Here is a 22,243-nt window from a genome sequence, read left to right on the forward strand (position 1 = left end):
TGTTGTATCGCTCATTGCTCGGGGGTTTGTTGATAAATAGACGTGGCCCTCATTCTGTGCCACTTCTCATATTTACCCCACACAGTCTCAAAGAGCACTTGGACATGTCAAATGATCAGGCCGCTAATGGTCAGCGACAGAGAAAGAGGGGAGAGGACACGCTGAAAGGCTTTGTCTCTGCCTGTATAATCAATTGACCTGATTGATAAGGGTGTGTCAGGGGTACATTGTGTGTGTGTTATGTTTCCCACGCCCAGCGCTTCGGGTCCTTCTGTGTGTGAGTGTGAGTGTGAGTGTGAGTGTGAGTGTGAGTGTGAGTGTGAGTGTGTGTGTGTGTGTTATCCGACCCTCTCAGCTCAGCCTCTGTCCATCAACACCTACCTCTGGAATGTTAATGAAAAACAACAAGGGAATCCCAAAGAATATACCTCTCTGTCTCCCTCTCACTCTCCTTTTCTCCACTACCTTCTCTCCTCTTCGTTGCACTCGACGCTGTTTAAGTGAATCATCTTACTTTGTGAAGTCACTCACTTTATCCTATGTTCCTCTATGGATAGTTGCCTTCTGTAGCAAATTTGCAAAGTAGGTAGATACCATTTTTTCCTTCCTAATTCCGATTCCTTAACTTGCGTATCAGCCGATAAGGAGCACTGATCCAATACCATTGTATTTTAAACACAGCTATATACTGCTGACCCTGTATGGGTCTAAAATGATCGTTGGATGGCAAACCTCAGGTTAAACCCTTTGTAAAACACTAACAGATACATACAGAACACCATAGAACTTTCTTTTATTATTTAGTTTGACTGCTACTCTGAAATTTATTAGTAATTAATGTGGTTTCGGATCGGTGCACAGACTTCTGTACTTGCCGATCTCTTATCCAGCATTTTAGGCAGTATAAGAGACATTTCCTGCACCAGTATTGGTATCGGAAAAACTCACAGTAGACAGTGATTGTTAAAGTAGTTTCAAACAGTGCGGGGACAGTCTGCAGAAAATAAACTGGTGCAGGTCGCTTACAGTGGGAAATGCAAGCGGACTATCCAGCGAACCAAAGAGAGGAAGTGAACCAAAGAGAGGAAGTGAACCAAAGAGAGGAAGTGACATAGAGCACAGTGCATTTTGTGGTGATCCATTCTCGGAACCCATCGGTTGTATTCGGCATCTGACTTCCGGCAGACGGCGATACAGCCTCTGGGGGCAGACCCCCGATTTTTTGGCATTCTGGTTTGATTTCTGACTTCCGTTTATATATAAGTAAATATGCTGATCCATTGCGATGGATTCAGAGTTTGCAGTGACGCCAATTATGTTCCACCTCGTTAGTTCACCGCACGGACCGTTTAACCTGGCAACAACTGCAGCCAGCTCAAACGTGATTGGTCAATATCATGCGGACTACAAACAGCCTACAACCGGAAACCAGGGCTCTTCCGCTCTTCTTCCGGAGGCAAGATCTCCGGGGTTTGCCTACAGACTCTACATTCACTGAATGTAGAGTCTGTATATAGAGACTAGTGGTAACCAAGCCGGCTGAAGGGGATGGATTTCCGTTTTTCGGTCCTGACCAATCAATGAGCCGGGTTTTCTTCTTCCTCATGTTTTTTTTCCTCCTGGTCAGTGGTTGTTTCAAGCAATACTGCCCCCAAACAAGCAGCTGTTGTAACTGCGTTACATTGTCCAGGCGGTTTGGTCCGCTTTAAAAAGTGCAGTGTGAAAGTGAACCGAACCAAATGAAGGTGTAAATTTTTTTGGCAAATTTTTCCGTGGACTTTCCTGGTGTGAATGCGCCCTAATTCATTAAGCAAAAAAGGAAAATAGTGGCTGGTTTTAGCCTCTTAAATGTAAGAATGTACCTTTTTCCCTCTTATATCACTTCTAATTGATTATCGTTGGGTTGTCGACTGTTGGTGTGACAAAGCAAGCAATTTTCAAGACACCTCCCTGTGCTCTGGGAAGATGTGATTTCATTTGTCACTGTTTTTTGACATTTTATAATCTAGACTTTCACTTTCACTTTCCTGGAGTTGAAAACGCCAGGGGTTAAAACCCAAAGAGCGACTCACCAGTAGGTCAATCATTACAAACTCATGCTGTGCAGCCAAACATTGCTCAGACTCACAGAACCTTATTCTAAATTCAAGTGAAGATCCAAAGATACAAAACATGTCAGATTTTTTTTTTTTTTTTTGAGAAATATGTGTAAAATGATGCACAGAACATCTAGAATGTTTTTATTTGTAAGGATGGTGCAAATGTAAAAAACACTGAGCTGGAACAAACTTACAGAACCTATATGATACTGTCAGGCAGCATGGAATAAGATGATTTTAACTTTAAAGCTAATTAACGGGAGACAAAAGGGAATATAACTGTTTGTTTGCAGCCGTAGTCCCAAGTTACACCTTACAAATGCACACACAAACAGCAGTCTGCAACATTTGTCTCCTAACCCCAGAGCGTTAGCATCAGCGGAAGCCAGCGTGGAGAGAGGTTACAGTGGAGCTGCTATCTCCTAATTTGGCTGCTGGTGTCTGTTAACTGCCACTCATAGAGGAAGTCTGGCTAAACTGTCGCCAGCCTCCGTGCAGTCACCCTCGGGGGGAGACGAATGGGGGGATGGGCGTTTTCTAGTGTTTCAGAGTTGTCATGACACTGAACATCACAAGCATGTTGAGTCCCATGTTGTCTCTCAGGATCGCTGCATATTTTCACCGCCTATCCTTGAGAGTGTGTGTTTGTGCCTGCGTGCGTGTACGCGAGTGTCCATGTGAGAGTGCGTGTGTGAGCGCACATGCACCTGTCTGCTTGTATGCCTGTGCAGAGAGGTGTCAGGGTGGTGGGGCGCGCATGTGAGGTGTAAATGCGCTGGCACCCAGTCTCCACCTCGGGGGTGCGAGAGGAGGGTGGCGGTGCGCGTGTGATAGCAAGGGTGTAAATTGAGCTGTGATGGTCCAAGGAGGAGGATATGATTGGATGTAACGATGAGACCTTGTGCGCGGCAAGAGGCACTTAGACGCACTCTGCTCTAAACCGCAGCGAGCTGAATTCCTGTTTCCTCCTGCCCATTCTTTATCACTCTTCCATCACTCTCTTTGTGTTTGTGGATCTCTTAGCTTTCATCTCAGACTGAGCCTTTGAAATGTAATGCTCTCTCTTTCTATCACACACACTCAAACACACACACACACACACACACACACACGCTTCCTCTTTTGTGCTTATATCCTAATCACTCATACCTTTTAGTTTGTTTTATTTTTGCTCTCTTTGGATACAGAACAATTGCAATTATGCTCCAGTATGTCTCCGTATCCACTGTTCCTAATATGCAGAGGGTTATTAAATAAGGGTTGTAGGAGCAGATCTGTTTCTTTCTGTGCCTGTCTTTATTTCTCTCCTCCCTGTATCATGTCTTCAGCAGCCTTACCCATCTGTTTCTCCTTTTTTCCCCTTATTCCCCATGCACAGAAACACAAGGAGCGGGACAGGCACAAACCGAAACACAAGAAGACCTCCATGGACATGTCGCCCTCCCTCGTCCTTCCTAACATCATGGTCCCAGACAAGGTGAGGGCACTCCTCACTCCTTTGTTTGGGTTAATTGGGACTGGCTTGGTTAAATATTACAGCAGGAGTGCGATGTGGCTGTTTTCTTTTCTTCACCTTGATTTACCTTTGTTGTTCTTCTTCTGTATCCCTCACACATCCTGTCCTCCTGCTGACCTCTCTCCCATTTTCGGTCTTCCGTCTCTCAACCACTGTTTTGATAATTTTTTTCCCTTGTTCCGGCTCTTCTCACGGTTCCTGTCCTCCTTTCCTTTCAACCACAATTTCACATTGTTCCCCCTCCCTTTTCATCTTCCGTCCTCCAGAACTACAACAGCAGCAGCTCAGGGGGAGGAGTCACCTCCCTGCCGGCGTCCTCACAGAAGCGGCTGGACGACGGCACCGCCCGTTTCACCACCGCCAACTTCCAAGAAGTGTCATCCGCTCTCTCCGGCGGCGGCTCCAAAGACGGCTTGGCGGCAGATGCCGGGAAGGCGGCATCTGAGGCGAAGAACAAGAAGAACAGCGGCGCGAGTCACGCGGTGGGACAGAGGGGTGGCCGCAAGTCTCTCACCTCCTCAGGGAAACCCCTCCCCTCCGCCGTGGTCACCATGGCAACCTCCTCCACATCTGCCTCCGCTTCCACTGGGCCTTTCCACCAAGGTGAATTAATGGCTGCAAATGGTCCTGTATGTTAATTTTCCCGCAACTGGGAATTAACCCCGCAGTTAGAAAAATGGAAACGCAATGACAAATCATCTGGTGTTATTGCTCTGCCCACCCACCTAAAAACTGCAAGTGCAGCAGTGTTATGAAAAAAACAAAATAAGAGTGTGATTCATGTGGTTTGTGTGTGTGTTGTGTCATTGGCTGGATTTTGGCCAGACACCAGAGTTGTGTGTGTGGCCGTGATAACAGTGTTTCGTCTCGACCGGCCTCTGGCTCCTGTAATCGGGGGCCCTGTCTGGGAAAAGAGACAGAAAGAACATGTGGGGAGGTCAGGACCTGAGAGGAGTCAGGGCTCACACTGAGCTCCTGTGTTTCGTACTATCAGAACCTTGAAACCCTTGTCAGGTGTGTGTTTGTTTGTGCGTGTCTTGTAGAGAAATGATGTGTGTGCTTGAGTATCTATTCATTTATGTGCTCTGGAGGCACTTCCTCTGATACATGGGAGGACTATATGATGAGGGAGGGCTGACTGTACAGCAGATAGAGAGCGGCAGAGCAGATAACATGCTTATTTTGGTTATCTCAGCTCTGCTCCTCCCATGATGATGGAAAGGAGAGTCGAATGAAAACTTTTCCAGCTGTTGCATCTGTGTCCTCTGTTTTGTTTCCCTCCTGCTACTTGTCATTCCTTTCTATCTCCACTTCTCTTTATCTCTGTTTTTTTGTCTTTCTGTCTTCCAGGCCTCCTGTTGACCAGTGCCAGCAAGACGCCCTCTGCTGCTTCCTCCTCAGACTTCCTGAGTTTCTCAGATTCATCGTTGCGTTCGGGGGGTGGGACTACCTTCTCCTCTCCGCCGTCTTTCAGCAGCTGCCTTGTAAAACCAAGCTCTGAAGGTGGAGCTTCAGAGGGAACTACGACGCTCTTTGGCTCTCTGATGTCCGCCACTACAGCTTCTGCAGGTATGCGACATTTAGTTGCATCAATGCTCACTCACAGTTACTCGGTTATGTGGCCGGTCAGTTGTTTTTACCATAGAAATAGAACAAGAGTGGGACAGACATTGAACTGATTAACATGATGCACAAAATATGCCTCTCCATGATTCCCACTACTCCACTGCTTGTTTGGTCTTTACTTTAAAACCTCACCTCAGTGAGTTTGTGACGTGCTGCAGCTCAGTTTAGAGAGAGTTAGCCCGCTACAGAGGTCACAAGTCTTTTTAATGGCAACGGTTCATCCTGCTATGTTGATCTGAAAGGGAATGTCCGTTCTGCTCTTATTCTCTCTCTATGGTTTTAATCTTTTGGGACGGGTCGTCCACTAATCGGAAGATCAGCAGTTCGATCCTTATCTCCTCCAGTCTGCATGTCAAAGTATCCTTGAGCAAGACACTGAACCCCACATTGCTCCTGATAGCTGTTCCGTCTGTAGCCCCTTTTACACTCCCAGATTTTCCGCAAATGTTGGGCTGTTAGCAGGAATTAGCAAGCAGCTAGTAGCAAGAGGGAAACACAAACCTGACAGATACTGTAAAGATGAGCAACTGGGGAGACAAGGAATTGCACAGCCTCCTTGTCCTCGCAAACAAAGAGGCCATTAACCGTGAAATGACGGGGACGGTGAAGAACAGGCCGACTTACGAGAGAATCGCCGTCTGACTAGCGTCGCCTGACAAGCCGCGGCTTCCCTCCCACATCACTGTTTACGTCACATGCTGAGCTACACGTTTTGTTACTTGCTCACGCCCCCCATTGCCCCGAAAAAGGTGCATTCTGTATAAACAAAAGTAGGTAGGCGGCATTTTGCTGCACTCCCCGATTTTGTTTTTATACTGCCAATGCTGAATGAAGACTGATTGGGCTTTCCTGCAAATTTGCACAATTCCTATCTAAAAAGGGCTTGTGTGTGAGTGTGTTAAATCTGTGTAGCAGGTGGCCCTTTGTATGGTAGCTTCGGCCACCAGTGTGTGAATGAGGTGAATGTGACTCATAGTGTAAAAAGCACCTTGAGTGGTCGGAAGAAGAAAGGTGCACAACCATTTGTCAGATACAGTATAAAGGGAAACCATGTTTTTTAAGCCAAATAGGTAAAGACGTAAAGATAGCTATTCCAAGAAGCATGAATGGACAACAACAAAGAATTGTTAAAAGGGCACACCGCTAATTTAGCATGTCACAATCGACAAGTCACTGGAAGATTTGTCAGGAAATGACTCAAGTGACTTCACATAAGTAATTTTGAGTTGGACTTTGATACTTCTAAGTGGGCCTGTATCAGTAAAGGAGGGTTTAACACAAGACACTAGTCAGGTTGAAACATGGGAAGTATTTTAAAATGTGAATATGTGCATATTTTCTTAGTCCTCTGACAGTAAACAGAATATCTTTGGGTTTGCACTGTTGGTCACACAGAAGAAGATACTGAAACGCTCTTTTTTCACTCTGATGTTTTATTGACCAAACGACTAACAGATTAATTGAGTAGTAATTAGTAAATTAATTAATAATAAGGAGTAGTAATTGTTGTAGTTCTAATTTACAAGAAAACTGATGACGCAGGTTGTGCTCTCCTCTTGAAGTAGATTCTTTGGTGGCCAGCAACCCACAACAAAACACCAAGAGACCGCAGGCTTTATACTTAAATATTCAGTTCTGCTTTCTTATCATTTCAGTGGGCGGGAAGCTGTATGAGAATTCCCACAGTCACACAGCCAGCGAGACGACAAGCCTCGGTGGGTCCGCCGGCTACAAACGGCCCCAGCCCTCCAGCTCAGTGCCGGGGATCGGAGGAGCGGCGGCGGGAGGAGGAGGGGAGGACGGGGTGAAGAAGAAAAAGAAGGGCAACTGGCGAAACAGATTTGGACCTTGCTTCACCACGGATGTGAAGCCGTCGGAGCCGGCTCCCTCCCTGACCCTCCCCACCTCCTCCACGGTCAACACCACCTCCTCCATCGCCACCCCATCCTCCTCTTCATCCTCGACACTCACAGGCCGGCCAGGCTTAGTATCCAGCAGTGGATTAGGAGTGGGGGTGGGAGGAGGAGGAGGTGCAGGAGGAGGAGGAGGAGAGAGGGGGCTGGGGGTCATGGGTGTCAACGCTGGGATTCAGAAGTCCCCGTCACTCCTCAGGAATGGGAGTCTGCAGAGCAACAGCAGCTCCACAACCAGCGGGCCAGGTGAGGAGGAAACAAGTTAACACACACAAAACACAGCGATGACTGTGGTTACATTTACACTAATATTCCAAATTTAAGACAAGAGATGTGCTGGTATTATTCAGGTTTTAGGTGCATTCTATGGAACTGTGTTTAGCGCATTCGTAATACGCGTCCCCATTAGGTTTCTTGCCCCAGTTTGCGACACACTGCCTCTTGCCCGTTTACGCTCAGCCCTGTGCATTGTCAAGGATGCATCGTACACACACCAACTCGCCAACAGTTTGCAAGGCTGGGGTGCCCAAAATAAAAGCCCACATTTCTGGTCAGAAGGAGAAACACACCTACTTTTAAACACTGAGAAAGACTTTTCAATCAAAAGGTCTTTTGATTTGCACGACACATATCGCGACGCCGACCTTTTCAAGGAGGTGGTTAAAGGAATGAAAGAGGGAGGCTGTGTTGGCACAGTTGAACGAGTCTGCTACTGGTGGAAAACTGAAAGAATCCTATTTTGATGCAAAGATGCAAAATGACAGGAGGCCCCAGCCCATCCACTTTTCCATATTTTGACATTATAAACGGCCTGTAAGGGCACGTTAATGTGAGTGTATGCATGGCTGCATGTAAACAGGAATTATAGTGGAATACTCATTTTCTGTAGCTATGTAAATTAGGAGCATTGCCACACTGGTATATTCTGTGCATGTAAACGTAATCAGTGTTTCACAATAATGACGAGAGTTGTTAAAATCTCAGGTCTCACAGATCTCACAATGAGAAATACTGTCAGCTGCGTTCAGGGAATCATCTTCACAGTTTTGCTGCGGCTAACCAAATGGCCAGAAATTATTAAATTGTTGTTGGCAGCCAAAATGAGGTTGGTTTAACTCAAGCTCTATCAGCCAATTATATCCTGTTAGACAAAGAAGTTGTGTCCTATCATGTTCACCACAGCGTCATCAGAATGATTAAAAGGGAAGTGGCTCGTTGTAGCAGCTTTTTGTTCTTCACGACTTGCGGAGCTCTCTCACTAAGCGCTGATGTATTAAACAGAAAATGTTTGTGGATTGCGTCTGCGCGGCAAAGCATCAACATTACCAATCAAACAGGAAGGATTCGACACACCTTTGTTAGCTCCCTGTGTGCGGACGTGTGTGTGTGTGTGTGTGTGTGTGTGTGTAAGTCAGAGTGCGGGTCTATGTGCTGTTTGCTCACACACGTGGAAGTGGTCTGTATGTTTTTTTCATCGTGTTCAGTTGCTTGGCAACTGTCTTTATGCTTTGGAGTTCCCCTCTGCTGATGGAAATGGCTCAGCACAGCCCACACATCCCACATCTCCCCTTTCTTCCAGAATTACCACCCTTTTGTTTCTCTCTGTTGCCTCTCCGTCGCTGTCTCTTACCTGTATTCTGCTCGTTCCTTAAATCCTCCGCTCACCTGTTGATGCTTTGTGCAGCTGAAGTTGTGTTTGTATTGTCCCAAGGCAATGCATAAACATGTATAAGCACATGTGGACATGCTTATTAAGTCCAAATGCAAATGAATAAAACAGATAATCAGGCCAATATCCATCAGTGATCAGAGGAATGATCTGATCCTGATCACTAATGTGTTCCTGTTCTTTAACACGTTTACAGAAGGCTCTTGCATAAGAGACCCTGGTGTCTCTTTGTCTGCTGCTGAGCAGATTTCTTTTTGATGCTGATTCGTAATTTTAAAATATTAATATACAGTATTTTTCAAATTATTATGTCTTGTTATGTTACCTTTGTCCTTAACCTTCGAAAGCTATAATTCGCAAACCACTCGGTGCCAGATTGATTAGATTGAAGCATCCATAGAATACATGAATCAGTAGTAATTATATTGTTTTTCCTCAAAGCAGCGTCGTTCTTAAAGTGTTAAAAAATATTGTGGTTGCTAAGAGGAAGTGCAACAATACACTGGTTTTAATCAAAGCATTTGCTGCTTGATGTGACTAGAAATATATACATAGGTATGACTCTAGAAATACTTTGTGGTAGTTGTCTTTGTGTGCTCACATGTGCACATAGATGCAGAGATTAAGTTATTTTAAAGTGGCATCAGAGCCATTTTGTAAACGTAGCATTACCCCGATTTTAATGGGGTTAATTGTGATTTGACAGAATTTTCCTTCCACACATATATGGCTTTCATCAATTTTATGTTCCTGGGAGGAAACATGTCACATGCTATTAAAGCAACATGAAATGCAGCAATTAGACTTTTGGCAGTCTCACATGTTAAAAGGATTGTATCATTACAAACCTTCAAATTTATTGTCACTAATACTATAAGCACAAGTCATGTCTATCCATAAATATTGATATTCAGTCATGCTTTCAGAGGTGGATATTTTGTATTTGCGTAGCTTTGAGCACGAGTTGGTTAGTCAGACACGAGGACTGGAACATTCTGAATATAATTATTTGCAGCAGTGGCGGTTGAGGATAATTTTGTTTGCGATTCCACGTCCATCTCAGTTTTTGGAGCTTGCGCTTTCCCCTACAGCAGTGGCGGCGTTTCTGACCACAGCTGGTGAAAGAAGATAGCGTAGACAGCGGTGGTTATGTATGGCCGTGCATTGTATGTACATGTGTGTGTGTGTAAGAATCGTGTGTTCTTCTTCCTACTGTAAATATTTAGCTGAGGGTTAATGCAGGGCAGTAATGGGGAGGATCTTGGCGTTTATTCCCCCCCTCCTCCATCCTGTCTGCTGACTCCACCGTGCTGATGGATAGATAGTTAGCCTGATAGATATGTGTTGCAGGGTGGGGAGAGGCAGGGGGTTAGATTTTGGTTAGGTTAATGTTTGACGGAAGGGGGGTCACTGATGGGACGGACGAGCTGGTGGAGCGCAGTGGGTTTGTTGGTGAGTGGGGGAGGAAAGACATGGGTGGACATGAATTTATTCAGACCAGTGTGTGAGTCTGTGTGTGTGTGTGTGTGTGTGTGTGTAGAAAAGAATTCAAAAAAGAGACAAGAAAACATAAGCATTATTGCTGTTTATTTGCTTATTTATCTTACGTTTGTATTGTGTTTTTCAGCCGAACGTTCATCCCGGTGAAATCATAATTATCTGCAGCTTGGTCTCACTGCAACACACATGTGAGGGGAAGATGTGAAAACCAGGGGAATATGAGACCTTTAAATTTCTGCATTGGGAAAAACAATTTTAAGATTGTATAAATTCAAAGAATTTGGGTACCGTGAGATTTTACCTCACAATTTTTATTTATTTTTTAATGTAATTTTATTAATTTAATATTATTTTATTTTTCAGTCAGCTTTTTTCTGCAATTCAGTTTAATTATCTTTTATTAATGATAATTTTGTGTGATCACTGTGCTTGATCAAGCTTTAAAATGTCTTTGAAAAACAGGCATTTTATTCAAAACAAAAAGCTTGAAACACTTGAAGCCGGAGAAAAGCAACACACACACACACACACACACACACATTATGCAGAAAACTTCAAACACACATCTAAAGAGACAAACTATTTTAACGTGACAGCTCTTTCATGTACGTTAGAAAATATGTGTGTTGCTCCTCAACAAACTGTGCCGAACGGTAAAAATATTTTCAGCTGAATTTACAGTCGTTCACTTTGACACCTATAACTGCATAATTGCAGACTTCTGAATTTTGTTGTCCGCCCCAACTGTTGTTGATTCTGCAGCTGATACGGCTTTATCAGTCTGTGGCAAACCCTCATACGTTTTGTGATACATGCACACACACATACACACACACACACACACACACACACATGCATTGACTGCCCTCGATGTGGCTCTGCTCCCTCTACACATTGCCGCGATGTTTGAATACATTTCTGTTTATCTTTGGTGGTAGAAAATTCTCAGAATAATAAATCTTGCTGTTGCCATGATGGTATTCAGTGTTTGTCTCCACATTCCATTTTTAAACATGATTAAATGACTGTCTGCAGTTTTTTGAAGAAAAAACAAGCTCCAGGACGCCAGTGTTCAGCATCACACAGCTACTCAGATGGAAATTTCCCTCTGAAACAGAAGTAGTTGGTGAAAACACTGAATCAGTTTAATAACTGAGTGTGATTCCACTCGCTTGGTTTTTAGATCGGACTTAACCCTCCCTAAATAGTCAGCATAGATTTCCTATGGAGATAACACCAGCTTGAACTAATCAAGGTGGATATTTTCGAAGCTTACAGACGCACTGAGCAGGACGGGAAAAGGAACAGGAAGGTCGGGCGATGGAGGCAGTTGTGCTTCAGGGGCTTAGCGTTATTGATCACACAGATAGGGTATAAGTTTTACAAGCTCGGGCTTGTGCGTGTGTGTGTGGAAACATTTTGCTCTTTGTCTTTTTTTTTATACCATGGGGAAGTTTTAATTCCCCATTAAAAGCACGAATTAAATAACAATCAGTTTGTTTAAATAATAATGTGTAATATTTGAGGCGAGGAAAAATAGCAGTTTTTCAGCAATTATGAAAAACCTGACCAATATAATTTTCTTTTTATTATATTTCTTTAAAAAGTTGTATTAATGTGAGGCTTGTAAAAAAAAAAAAAAAAAAAAAATTAAGCATGTAGTCCTGCTTTTCAGTTAAAACCTGAGGCTCACTCAAATTGGAGCAAGATGGTTTTCACCCTAAAGTGACACTTATTAAAATAAATGACTTATATAAATATAATTCAGTTAAATTTGAATTTAAATAGTATTGCCGATTTACATACTTCTTTATAAATTGCTTAACTTTAATTCTCACTTCCTGCCTGTGTAGTAAAATCAGACAAAATAGCTGTTTAGTTTGGTTGTCTAACTTGAAATGAAAATATTAAATAAATTCAACAATTCCTCATGGAGCAAAAAAAAAAAGGATACATAGACAGTAATTCATAAATTACATTTTATTTTTTTTAATTATCTCTATATTTTTAAATGATAAAGTCAGTATGAATTAAAAAGTAATCTTTATTTTCCTCCTCTGTTTTTGCCCCATCCCTTTGTGTGCAGCTCGTTTCATCAGTGGCGTTTCATCGCGAGCTAAACTCTGACAAACTGTTGGTTTGGCCTCTAATCCAGCTGCTAAAACTCTCGCAGGAGCTCGTGCCCCCTGAGTCATGGCAGCCCTGCTTTGGGTATCAATTTTTGCAGTGCATATTACAAAGCGTTATAAATAGTATGTAGGCCCATGCAGTGTTCCTATCTCTCTCTGCGCTCTTGCTCTCCCTCTGTCTCCCTCCACCCCTCCCCTCCTGGCACAAAGATCTCTTGTTCCCCCAGTGAATGTGTGCTGCCCTGAGCCATTCAGGCTTTTGTGGGGCTGAGGGGCCCTGTCCTCCCCCCACCTCCCCCTCCTCTGCTGGGGTCAAAGGGGGGCAGGGGCAGGGCTTATCCCTGGTTAGTGGGCGAGCACAGGGGTGTGCGAGGCGGGGGAGGGAGGGGGAGGAAGCAAAGAGATAAGAGAATGGAGTATGGGTGTGTGAAAATGGAGCAATATGTTTGCATCGGTGATTTATAACGAGTCTATATTTTGGAATACGATATTTATGATTTTTAATAAGCTGTGTTTTATCAGTGCCAATTTGTAAAAGCTTAATGTGAGTGATTTGTGTCGCCACATTTGTGTGTGTTTCTGTACATTCAAACTCGAGTTTATTATAATTGATGGAGTTTTTATGATCATAAAGAAACCAAATTATCTGACCGCCAAGGTACTTAATCACACATTACATTTGTTGGTTTTATTAATCACGCATTAAATTGGTTAAAGTCAACAGATCTGCACCTTGTTTGAAACTTAATTTTAGATGTTCTTTAATCTCTGTAAATGATTCATGCTCCAATACAGTAATTTTTTTCTCTGTAGCCGGCGTGCACAGCATCAGGACGCCAGAAAGTGCTAGATGGAATTCAGCTATCGTTAATTTTATTATACACACCAGTGATCTGGTCAAGCGCTGCCCAAAAACACCTTAAAAAAAATTCAAATTGCACAGAACAGGATACCAGATTAGTTACATACTGTCATCTTAAAAAATACACCTCGGTTTTTTGGTGATAAACTAGTATGTAGTGGTTTTAGTCATGGGTATGTGACTACTGGTCTTCTGGTGGCACCAAGTCCTCGTACAAATTTTGTGAGGGGAGCAGTACTTTATAGAGGGGTGCTCTTTACCAGTATTAGACAGATTAATAATAGATATTTCTTCAAGAAGTCACCAAAACTAAAATTGTTCATTTTTATTTTTATTTGGTACAGTGAGTTTGTGAGAATTTTGTTTTTGTTTCCTTAATTTTGGACTGATATTAAATGTTATTGTCTCATTGATATTGTGTGATTTTAAATTGATGTATTTTTAATATTGTTTTGTGAGTGGACCCCAGGAAGACTAGCGTCCACATATAAAGAATAAAGTCCTTCTCATAGTGTAATAATTATAGTCACTCTAACATCACCTGTCAAACAGTATTCCTCTAAAAATCAGTGTTTGACCATATTATTTAAATGTAATATTAAAGCGAGGTAACACTGTTAATGTCTGTTGTCTCCACAGGTGTTTTCTCTGGTGCCGATGGGTCAGCGTTGGGGACAGGCGCTGTCCCTGTTGGCGGCGCCGGCTCTGAGTTGTCACAGCAACAGCAGCCCACACCTTCGCTAGCCCCTCCCTCTCCATTCACCGCCACCGCACCGCTCACCAGCACAGCCTCCACGCACGTGAGTCCAAACACAAACTCATTCACATACATGAAAATATGTGCTCATTAAACACACTCCATCTCTCTCTCTTTATGTCTTTCTTTCTTCTACAACACACACACACACACACACACACACACACACAGCCCTCTGCGTCTGTCAATTCACCCACATTTCTGGCATCTCTCAGCTGAAGTGCAGATAAACTGTGGGAACACAAATAAACCAAGGCACACTAATTAAACGTCTTCCGCACCAAATCTCTCAGTACTATTATTAATCCACCGCATGTTAATTACGTGTGAAATGTGTGCGTCCTGACCTTGTGCCGATTGTGTTTTCTCAGGGAGTTATTCTATAGCTGATTTAATACAGCGCGCCTGTAGAAGGTCTCTCCGGTTTCAGAGAGTGCAAAATAAGTCTTTTTATTTTTTGTGTGTGAACGTTTCATTGAAACATCTGTGATTCTTCTGCCGGATTCAGTTCAACTATTGACCTCAGTGAGCGTGGTCTGAAGTATGGTCTGTATTATAATATGAGGTCTTTATTACTGTGAATGGACAGGAATGTGTAGGGGTGTAATCTGAAAGATAACACACGGAAATACCGAATAATCATATTTTTCTTTGGAGAAAAAAAAATAGAAATAAGTAATATTGTGATTTCCATCATGTTCCTCAGGTCATGAAGTGGATCAGAACCAAATCCCTCCTGTCCTGGATTTATTTGAAATGTTTGGAATTTTTAATGGACGTTAAATCATTTTAAACATGTTTAATGCCATTTTAAATATAAAACCATTTAACGTCAGATGTTTAAGCAGCACTGTAGCAGGTTGATCCAGATTAAAATGAATTACAGTGATTTTCAGAGCTAAAGCTGCAGTTTTTTATGCTTTACTCCAAGTGTAATTGTTTTTGGTGTGTCCCATTGGCTTAAATAGGCTTGTATTCAAAGTGAGGGCATTGACTCTAATTCGATCAGCTCACCCCCCTTCAGTAATCACTGCCCCATCTCCCCAAAAAAAGAAGAAAAAAAAACTCATCTTCAATCGCTGACCCCAGTGTCCGTCCATTCAAAAACCTCCCCAAAGACCACGCTCTGTCTCTGTCCACCCAGCTCCCATTTTCTCCCGTGTCCACTTACCACCTCTCTTTCTTTTTCTCACACACACACACTTTCTCTCACCCTCGACCTTCCTTCTCTCCGTCCCCATCCATTTCTCTTTTTCTCCCTCCGTTGTCCTGTGATGTAATGACATCTGACAAGCACCACAGTAGGGATGTAGGGGTAGATGGAGGGAGGGAGGGATCGGGGCAAGTGTGTGTCTGTATTTGTGTGTGTGTGTGTGTGTGGAGGGGGTTGCACTCATGTCTTGAATTGGCTGGCCTGGCCTTCATCTTGCCCCACTCCTCTCTGTTCGGCACATATTCTAGAGCACGGGAGGCCCAGGGAAGCACAGGATATCATGCTTGTTTGCAGCATGTATAGATGAGTTTGGGCCGTAGCAGTGTTTGTTTGTACGTGTGTGTGTGTGTGTGCGTGAGGAAAAATAGACAGAAAGAGAGCAGCCGGAGTGAGGAAGACTTTAATAGAGAAAGAAATTTTTTTTTTTTCCCTTCCCGTCGATCCGGATTGTTAAAAACGTGTGTGTTGGTTTGTTAAGTGTGATGCTCGCCTCTGGGCATCTGGGACACACACACACACTCTGAATCCAGTCTGCAGAAATTACGCAACTATAGAAGGACGCCAACAACAGGCTTCCTTTAGTGTGTGTGTATGCATGTGTGTGTGTGTGTGTGCGTGTGTGTGTGTGTGTGTGTGTGAGTGACAGAGACCATTTGCTATTTTCAGTCCGCTAGCAGACTCTCGGCCTACTGTTATTGGCTATCAGCCCAGGACAGAGAAAGGGAGTGCGAGAGAGACTTTGAATGAAAAATGAATGAAAATGAAAAATGAATGTTGATGGGAAAGGGGGCAGGATTATGGCACCGAGGGGAGGAGGAGGAGGAAGAGGGGAGGAGGAAGGGGAGGGGGGGTCCAGAGAGAAATCTGAAGTCATTTCAGTGAGGGTGGAGAAATGGACGGAGGGCACAGGATCTTTCCTTGAATTTAACATTTAACAGTGATGGGAATTTCCAGGAAGTTTTCCAAATTGAATTATTTTAGACGCATTACTTACATGAATTTGTAATAAGAGATTACGGCCTTCTGCTTTTTTTTCCCCCAGCGTTCATCCGAAATCTCTTCAGAACAAATTGTAGAAGAGCAACTTACGCTGACTTCACTAAGTTTTCTGTTGCATCACCTGCGTTGGTCGTAGCCTTCTAACCAAAGCAGTCAGCCATTTTGTTCTTTTAGGCAGACCTGATTCCCCTCCTGATACTCCACCCTTGCTGTCTTCCGTCTCACCCCGCCCCACCCTTCACTCCACGGTCCTTATTTGGGAAATGCCTTAATTGGATTAAACTCTATGCATCAGAAACACTTTGTCAGCATGTCAGCGTACTGTCGGGGTGTCGAAGCACTCTGTGTATGTTGCTAACAGAATAATGAGCCGGGGATCCATAATAAATCCTTGTTTTTGTACGTCACATGATAGTAGTGTTGTCAAAACCACATTTACCGGTAGTTTTTTTTTACCTTTCAAATGTGGCATGAAACAATATGTAGATGCTTTGTGAGGAAGCGGAATCAATAGTGGCAAGTAGAGAATTTAATGATCGATCAGATTGATTCTCAGCTTTGTATTCAGGCTCATTAAATGTGTAATAACATGTCAGATAGACTAAAAATTGAATACAAATAAAGCACACTGTAAAACATACACCGAAGAAACTGATTTAAATATCAGCTCACTAACTCTAATTCCCCCCTCAGATGACATCGCTTTGCTGTTGTTCTGGAAAGACATTAGTTACTTTAAAAATAAATATGTAGTGATAAAACAATGGACATAAAATCAACACTTTTGATAATTAAGGAGGCATTCAGGTCACTTATCAAGCAAAAACACTTTTATTTCTCTCCTTTTTTTTACTGTTAAAATCATCAATTCAATTAATTTGTGTTTATAATTTCATTTTTGACTTTTTAAATGATATTTTATACACTTAACTGTAATTGATAAATCAAGAAAAAAATGTCAGATAAATCCATAATAAATTTAAATTATTAAAATTAATCAAAATAATTATACATTGTAGCCTTAAAATTAGGTTTAATTAAATGAAAAATTATTGTAAATACTCATGCATATTGTAGAAGTGATTGAACACTTGAGGCAAAACTTGTTCATTTCTAAAGGTTTAAAAAATCTTCCTGATAGCCGCACAGTTATAAGACGCTAAGCTGGATTGTGGGGAGACTCCTGGTGCACGTCATACTCCTTGCTCCCCCTTAGTTTCCTGTCCGTCTCCAAACTATCAACAAAAATGTCAAATCAAAATAATTATCTTTTAAGAAAATTGCCTAAAGTGACTTGTAACTAGAGTCTGAGTCACAGTGCAACATGGCGTTTTGTGTCTTATCCCCTCTGTGCTTGTGTCCACAGGTGAGCGGTCTGCCAGGGTCCGTCTTCAACCTCGCTCCCTCCCACATGTTCGGCAACAGGCTCAATCCCAACTCTGCAATGGCCGCACTCATCGCCCAGTCCGAGGCCTCGCCAGCAGGTACGGCAGCATACCTAATGTGGCTGTGTGTGTGTGTGTGTACGTGTGTGACAAATGTATGCATGTGTGTTGGAGAGAGAAAGAGAGGGAGATAATGGATAGGTCACGCCCCCTTGGTCCCACAGAGAGGTCAAGGGTCAGCACTCATGATATCTTCAAGCTCCTCCCACTCAGCTCCGGTTACACGCCGTGATTGTTCGCCCTCTCTCGCACGTCCTCTCACAAATACAGCACATTGGCTCACAAACATGATTAACATGTCGAACATAGAGCTGTAAAATGTGGTCGAGGACTGTGTGGAGGTGGCGGTGCGACGGTGCTGCCTTCAGGAGCTCCCGCAGCAGAAAATAGGTGGTTTGTTGTGTGTCCGCTGCAGAGGAGCTGATGGAGGAGTGAGACATGGCTTTAGTAATCAGAGTAGCCACTTCCTGATACAAGACATCTGGTTGAAGAGACAGGAGACACGAAAGGAGAGGAGGAGAGAGTTAAGAGTGAGGAGGAGGAGGAGGAGGAGGAGGAAGGTGGGTAGTTCCTGCTGCTGGTCAGCAGTCATCAGAGCCAGATCCACCCTGACCTGCAGGTCAGCTCACTAATCAGGCTGAATGACAGGGGGCCACAGGGCTCCGTGTGTGTGTGTGTGTGTGTGTGTGTGTGTGTGTGTGTGTGCGCGCGCGCACATCAGATAGAGACTAAGCAGGTTCCTCTGTGTCAACACAGGCAAGCTTTGTGTAATGCCCGAATAAAGAAGTTTAGTTGCAGAGGATATTGTCGTCACACCTTAGCAGCAACTTTTTAATAAGAAAAACTTTAGATTTTATATCAGATGAATGTTATATTTAATTAAATAAAGAGTAGAATTTTAAATGTGTGTGGGCAATAATACGGTAAATTAACATACTAATGAAAAATGTCTATGTTTAGAGTAGAGTTTGATGTTTTACATGTTTATAAACTTATATATTGTCATGTTTTAATCTCGTCTAATGTCTATTGCACTGGTGATACCTGTGGTTTAATGTCTTGTATCCTGTCACTGCCTCTTAAGGAGGTCGTCATCGTAAATGATACTGGTTTTCTGCTTATTTATCTAGTTAAATAAAATATTTATGATCAATTTCTCAGCATAAATGTCACATGTTTGCTAATTCCAGCCTCTCTGATGTGCATTTATATCATTGTATATCATTTCTCGAGTATCTTTAGTATCATTATCAGTTAGTGTGCAGGTGACTGCTGATCAATTGAGGTGAAATATACGTAATGTGTTCTCAGATTCCAAAGTGCCCTCCGCAAATGTCTCATTTTGTCCAAAGTAAGCCAAATATTTTAGTTTACGGTGATTATAAAACAGGAAAAAGCCGAAAATCCTCACATTTTTGCTTCAAAATTGACCAAAATGATTGATTGATCATGAAAATGGTTGCTAATTTATTTCCAGTCGATTGACTAATAGATTAATTGACTGATCATTCAATCAATACTGAAACTCATTGTTATGCAGCCGTCTTTTTTCACCTTAAAGTCATACCCTCAGCGGCGTACAGCACGTGTGTACAGCCGCACAAGCGCGAAGTCCTGTTTGTGAACCAGTAAGGGTCATGTGAGCACAAACGTGCAAGGTGTGCGCGTGTTTGTATGCATGTAGCCTGTTTACTTTGGCAGCCATCTCTCTTTGCTTTTGAGTGTCTGGAGGGAGGTGCCAGGACGGAGAGGGTTATGAGAGAAAAAGGACTTGAAAAAGAAGGCGAGTGCGGGACTAGAGTGGTGACCTGGTGGGGGTAAAAGCTGGGATTGACCGTCTTAAGTAGAGGGGAGTTTGTGCGAGTGTGTAAATGCAGAAGTGTGCATTTGCGTGTGTGCATGTGTGATTCATTACTCTCACTGAGGAAAATGAAAAGAAGCGTCTGGCCAGGGGCCCAGAGGGAGGAGGTAGAGACTCTCACAGAAGGTAGAGGGAGAGACGCACATGCAGTTTGAATGAAGGCTCGTGTGTGAGAGAGATACAAAGGAAGAGAGGCGAAGTTTTGGAGGTTGCAGAGGCACAAGTGTTACAGCACGTTCACCAACACAGGATACATTTCAAAATGCTTCTCTCTTTGTTTTGTCTCTTTGTTTTTCTCACCCAAAACTAAGCTCTGCAGAAACAGTCTCCAGGAAAATACCTCGATATGTTTTAGTGCAGTTGAGGACAAGAGAGCTTTCAGAAAATGATGTACTGTGAGTCTAGTCAGGAGCTGATTTTGACTTCAGAGAGGTTTGACTCGCTGTAAGATATTTCATTCCAATAAAAGAAATCCAAAAAGACACATTTGGATTTGAGGACCTTCAACACCGATCACAGATGTAGAACATATGAAAATCCATTGCATTTAACCACGTGTTACAGTGGGATTCATCAGTTCAAAGTCATGTTTATAGGAACTTCTCATAAAATAAATAAAATTCAGCAAGTATGTAGCTTATAAAACGATGTTAAATGTGACGCTTTAGAAGTTAAAGAGGACCCCCAAAAAGAACATAAGTGTTAAGACAACATTTTTATTAACCCTAATTTTAAATGTCATTATAGCCTAGAGCTGCAATAGCTGTCGAGTATTTAATCAATCGGCAACTAAACTGATCATTATTAATTGGTCTGAGTAATTTTTTATGGGGAAAAAGGTAAAAATTCTCTGATTCTAACTTCTGAAATGTGATTATTTGGGGTTTCTTTACTCCTCTGTGACAGTAAAGTGAATATATTTGGGTTGTGAACAAATCAAGACACTTAATATAGACTAAATAACTATTAATTAAGAAAATAATCGACAGTTTAATTGACAATAAAATTGCAGCACCATAGCCGATCACTCGATACCGTCATTAAGCTGTATTTGAATTTTAAGGTCATATTCATAAGCCACAATCAGATAACTGTTTTCATTATTTTGTATGTTATCTTGTTATTTGACGGCAGAAATGGGATAAAAATATATGAATAAGAATGATTAAATCATGAGTTTGGCTGCAACTAGTGATTATTTTCATTGCCAGTTAAGCTGTAGTTTATTTCCTCAGTTAATCAATTAGTTTTTGCGTCTATAAAATGGTGAAAAATGTCCATCCATGTTTCCCAAAGACCGAAATGACGTCCTCATATGTCTTGTTCTGTCCACAACCCAAAGATATTTATTTTACTGTCTTAGTGGAGTAAAGAAACATGAACATATTCACATTAAAGAAGCCAGAATTATAGAATTGGACTTTTTGTTTTATGAAAAAGTTACTCAAACCAAACCAATAAATTGATTATCAGCTGACGACAAATCGATGAGTTGACTAATTGTCGCAGCTCTAGTTTAAACACAGTTCGAGTGATCCTGGAGCGCAAGAGGACACAGGACGGACTCACTCGTCACCAGATGTTGACTGTGATGCTCTTTATGTTGTTTGCCCACCAAAATAAAAACAAAGAAGAAGAGATTTACCTTCCCTCTTATGTCATTGTGCAGGTGTTTTAAGTGTGGACAGATAACTTAGCAAAAATGACCGGAAAATGTTAGTGTGGACGCACACACACAAAGTGTTGGCAACTTCAGCTGGCTTAGTGCGAGCTTAGATGTACAATTGATTTTTGTGTGTGTGTGTGTGTGTGTGTGTGTGTGCAGATCAGGAGGTGGGAGACGGCAGCAGCGGCGTCGGAGCTCAGGGCTTCTCCATAAGAGCTTCTCCCAAGACCACCCCGCGGTGAGTACACACACACACACACACATGCATTCACAGATGCTCCCCCCCACCCATCCCTCCCCATTTACATTCCTCACTGCCCCCCCCCCTTCTCCTCCTTCACCCATCCCCCCTCTCTGCTTTTCCCTCTGCTGGCCCCTCGTCTCCTCTCTCTTCCTCTCACTCCTCACACACACACACGCACACTCTCCCTTTCGCTCTCACCCCTACAGGCAATTCTCGCTCTCTCAGCCAACGATAACTTGTGTTTTTGAAGGTGGTAACCATCCTTCAACTCCAGTTAGTTTTTTTGTTTTTTTTCCCCTTCCGTGGGTATAATCACACATGGACGGACAGTCTGATGATTTTCTGCGTCTCCGTCATCTGGGAGTGTTTGCAGGGATCTGTCAGGATGGGAATATTGATGACACAGATTTGTTTGTTTCTGCATCTTTGTGGGATGGATAATTTCACTTGATGAGGTTGGTGCCAGTTGTCATTATTCTGGTTATTTATTTTTGACATTGCACCTGTATTATTTCATATCGTGCAGTTAGGGAGCATCATTTGTGTGTTTTAAGAAGATGGTGACAGATACATTTAGATTTTTCTCTTGAAAGCAGCACATTTAATGAACACCGAGAGGACATTGTAGAAACAATTTAATGTCTTCACATGAATTTAGTTGACACATTTTTTAAGAATAATACTGTGACATTGACACTCAAAATCTGAGTGTGTTTAAGTTTGTGCTGGGATTCAGACGTGGAA

The 22,243-nt window shown here is 42.6% G+C and overlaps 1 protein-coding gene across 3 annotated transcripts in view; it reads left to right on the forward strand.

Moving 5' to 3' along the window:
• mllt10 (MLLT10 histone lysine methyltransferase DOT1L cofactor) overlaps positions 1–22,243 on the forward strand; it is a 52,257-nt gene that overhangs the window by 24,050 nt on the left and 5,964 nt on the right. For all 3 annotated transcript variants that reach the window (XM_050056140.1, XM_050056141.1, XM_050056142.1), the window contains 7 exons: positions 3,478–3,576; positions 3,882–4,218; positions 4,966–5,184; positions 6,897–7,400; positions 13,954–14,114; positions 17,650–17,767; positions 21,415–21,493. In XM_050056140.1, coding sequence (XP_049912097.1) covers positions 3,478–3,576; positions 3,882–4,218; positions 4,966–5,184; positions 6,897–7,400; positions 13,954–14,114; positions 17,650–17,767; positions 21,415–21,493 — 1,517 coding nt within the window. The remainder of the gene's footprint in view (positions 1–3,477; positions 3,577–3,881; positions 4,219–4,965; positions 5,185–6,896; positions 7,401–13,953; positions 14,115–17,649; positions 17,768–21,414; positions 21,494–22,243) is intronic.

The sequence above is a fragment of the Epinephelus moara genome, chromosome 11 (assembly GCF_006386435.1).
Source record: "Epinephelus moara isolate mb chromosome 11, YSFRI_EMoa_1.0, whole genome shotgun sequence".
Classification (NCBI taxonomy): Eukaryota; Metazoa; Chordata; class Actinopteri; order Perciformes; family Serranidae; genus Epinephelus; species Epinephelus moara.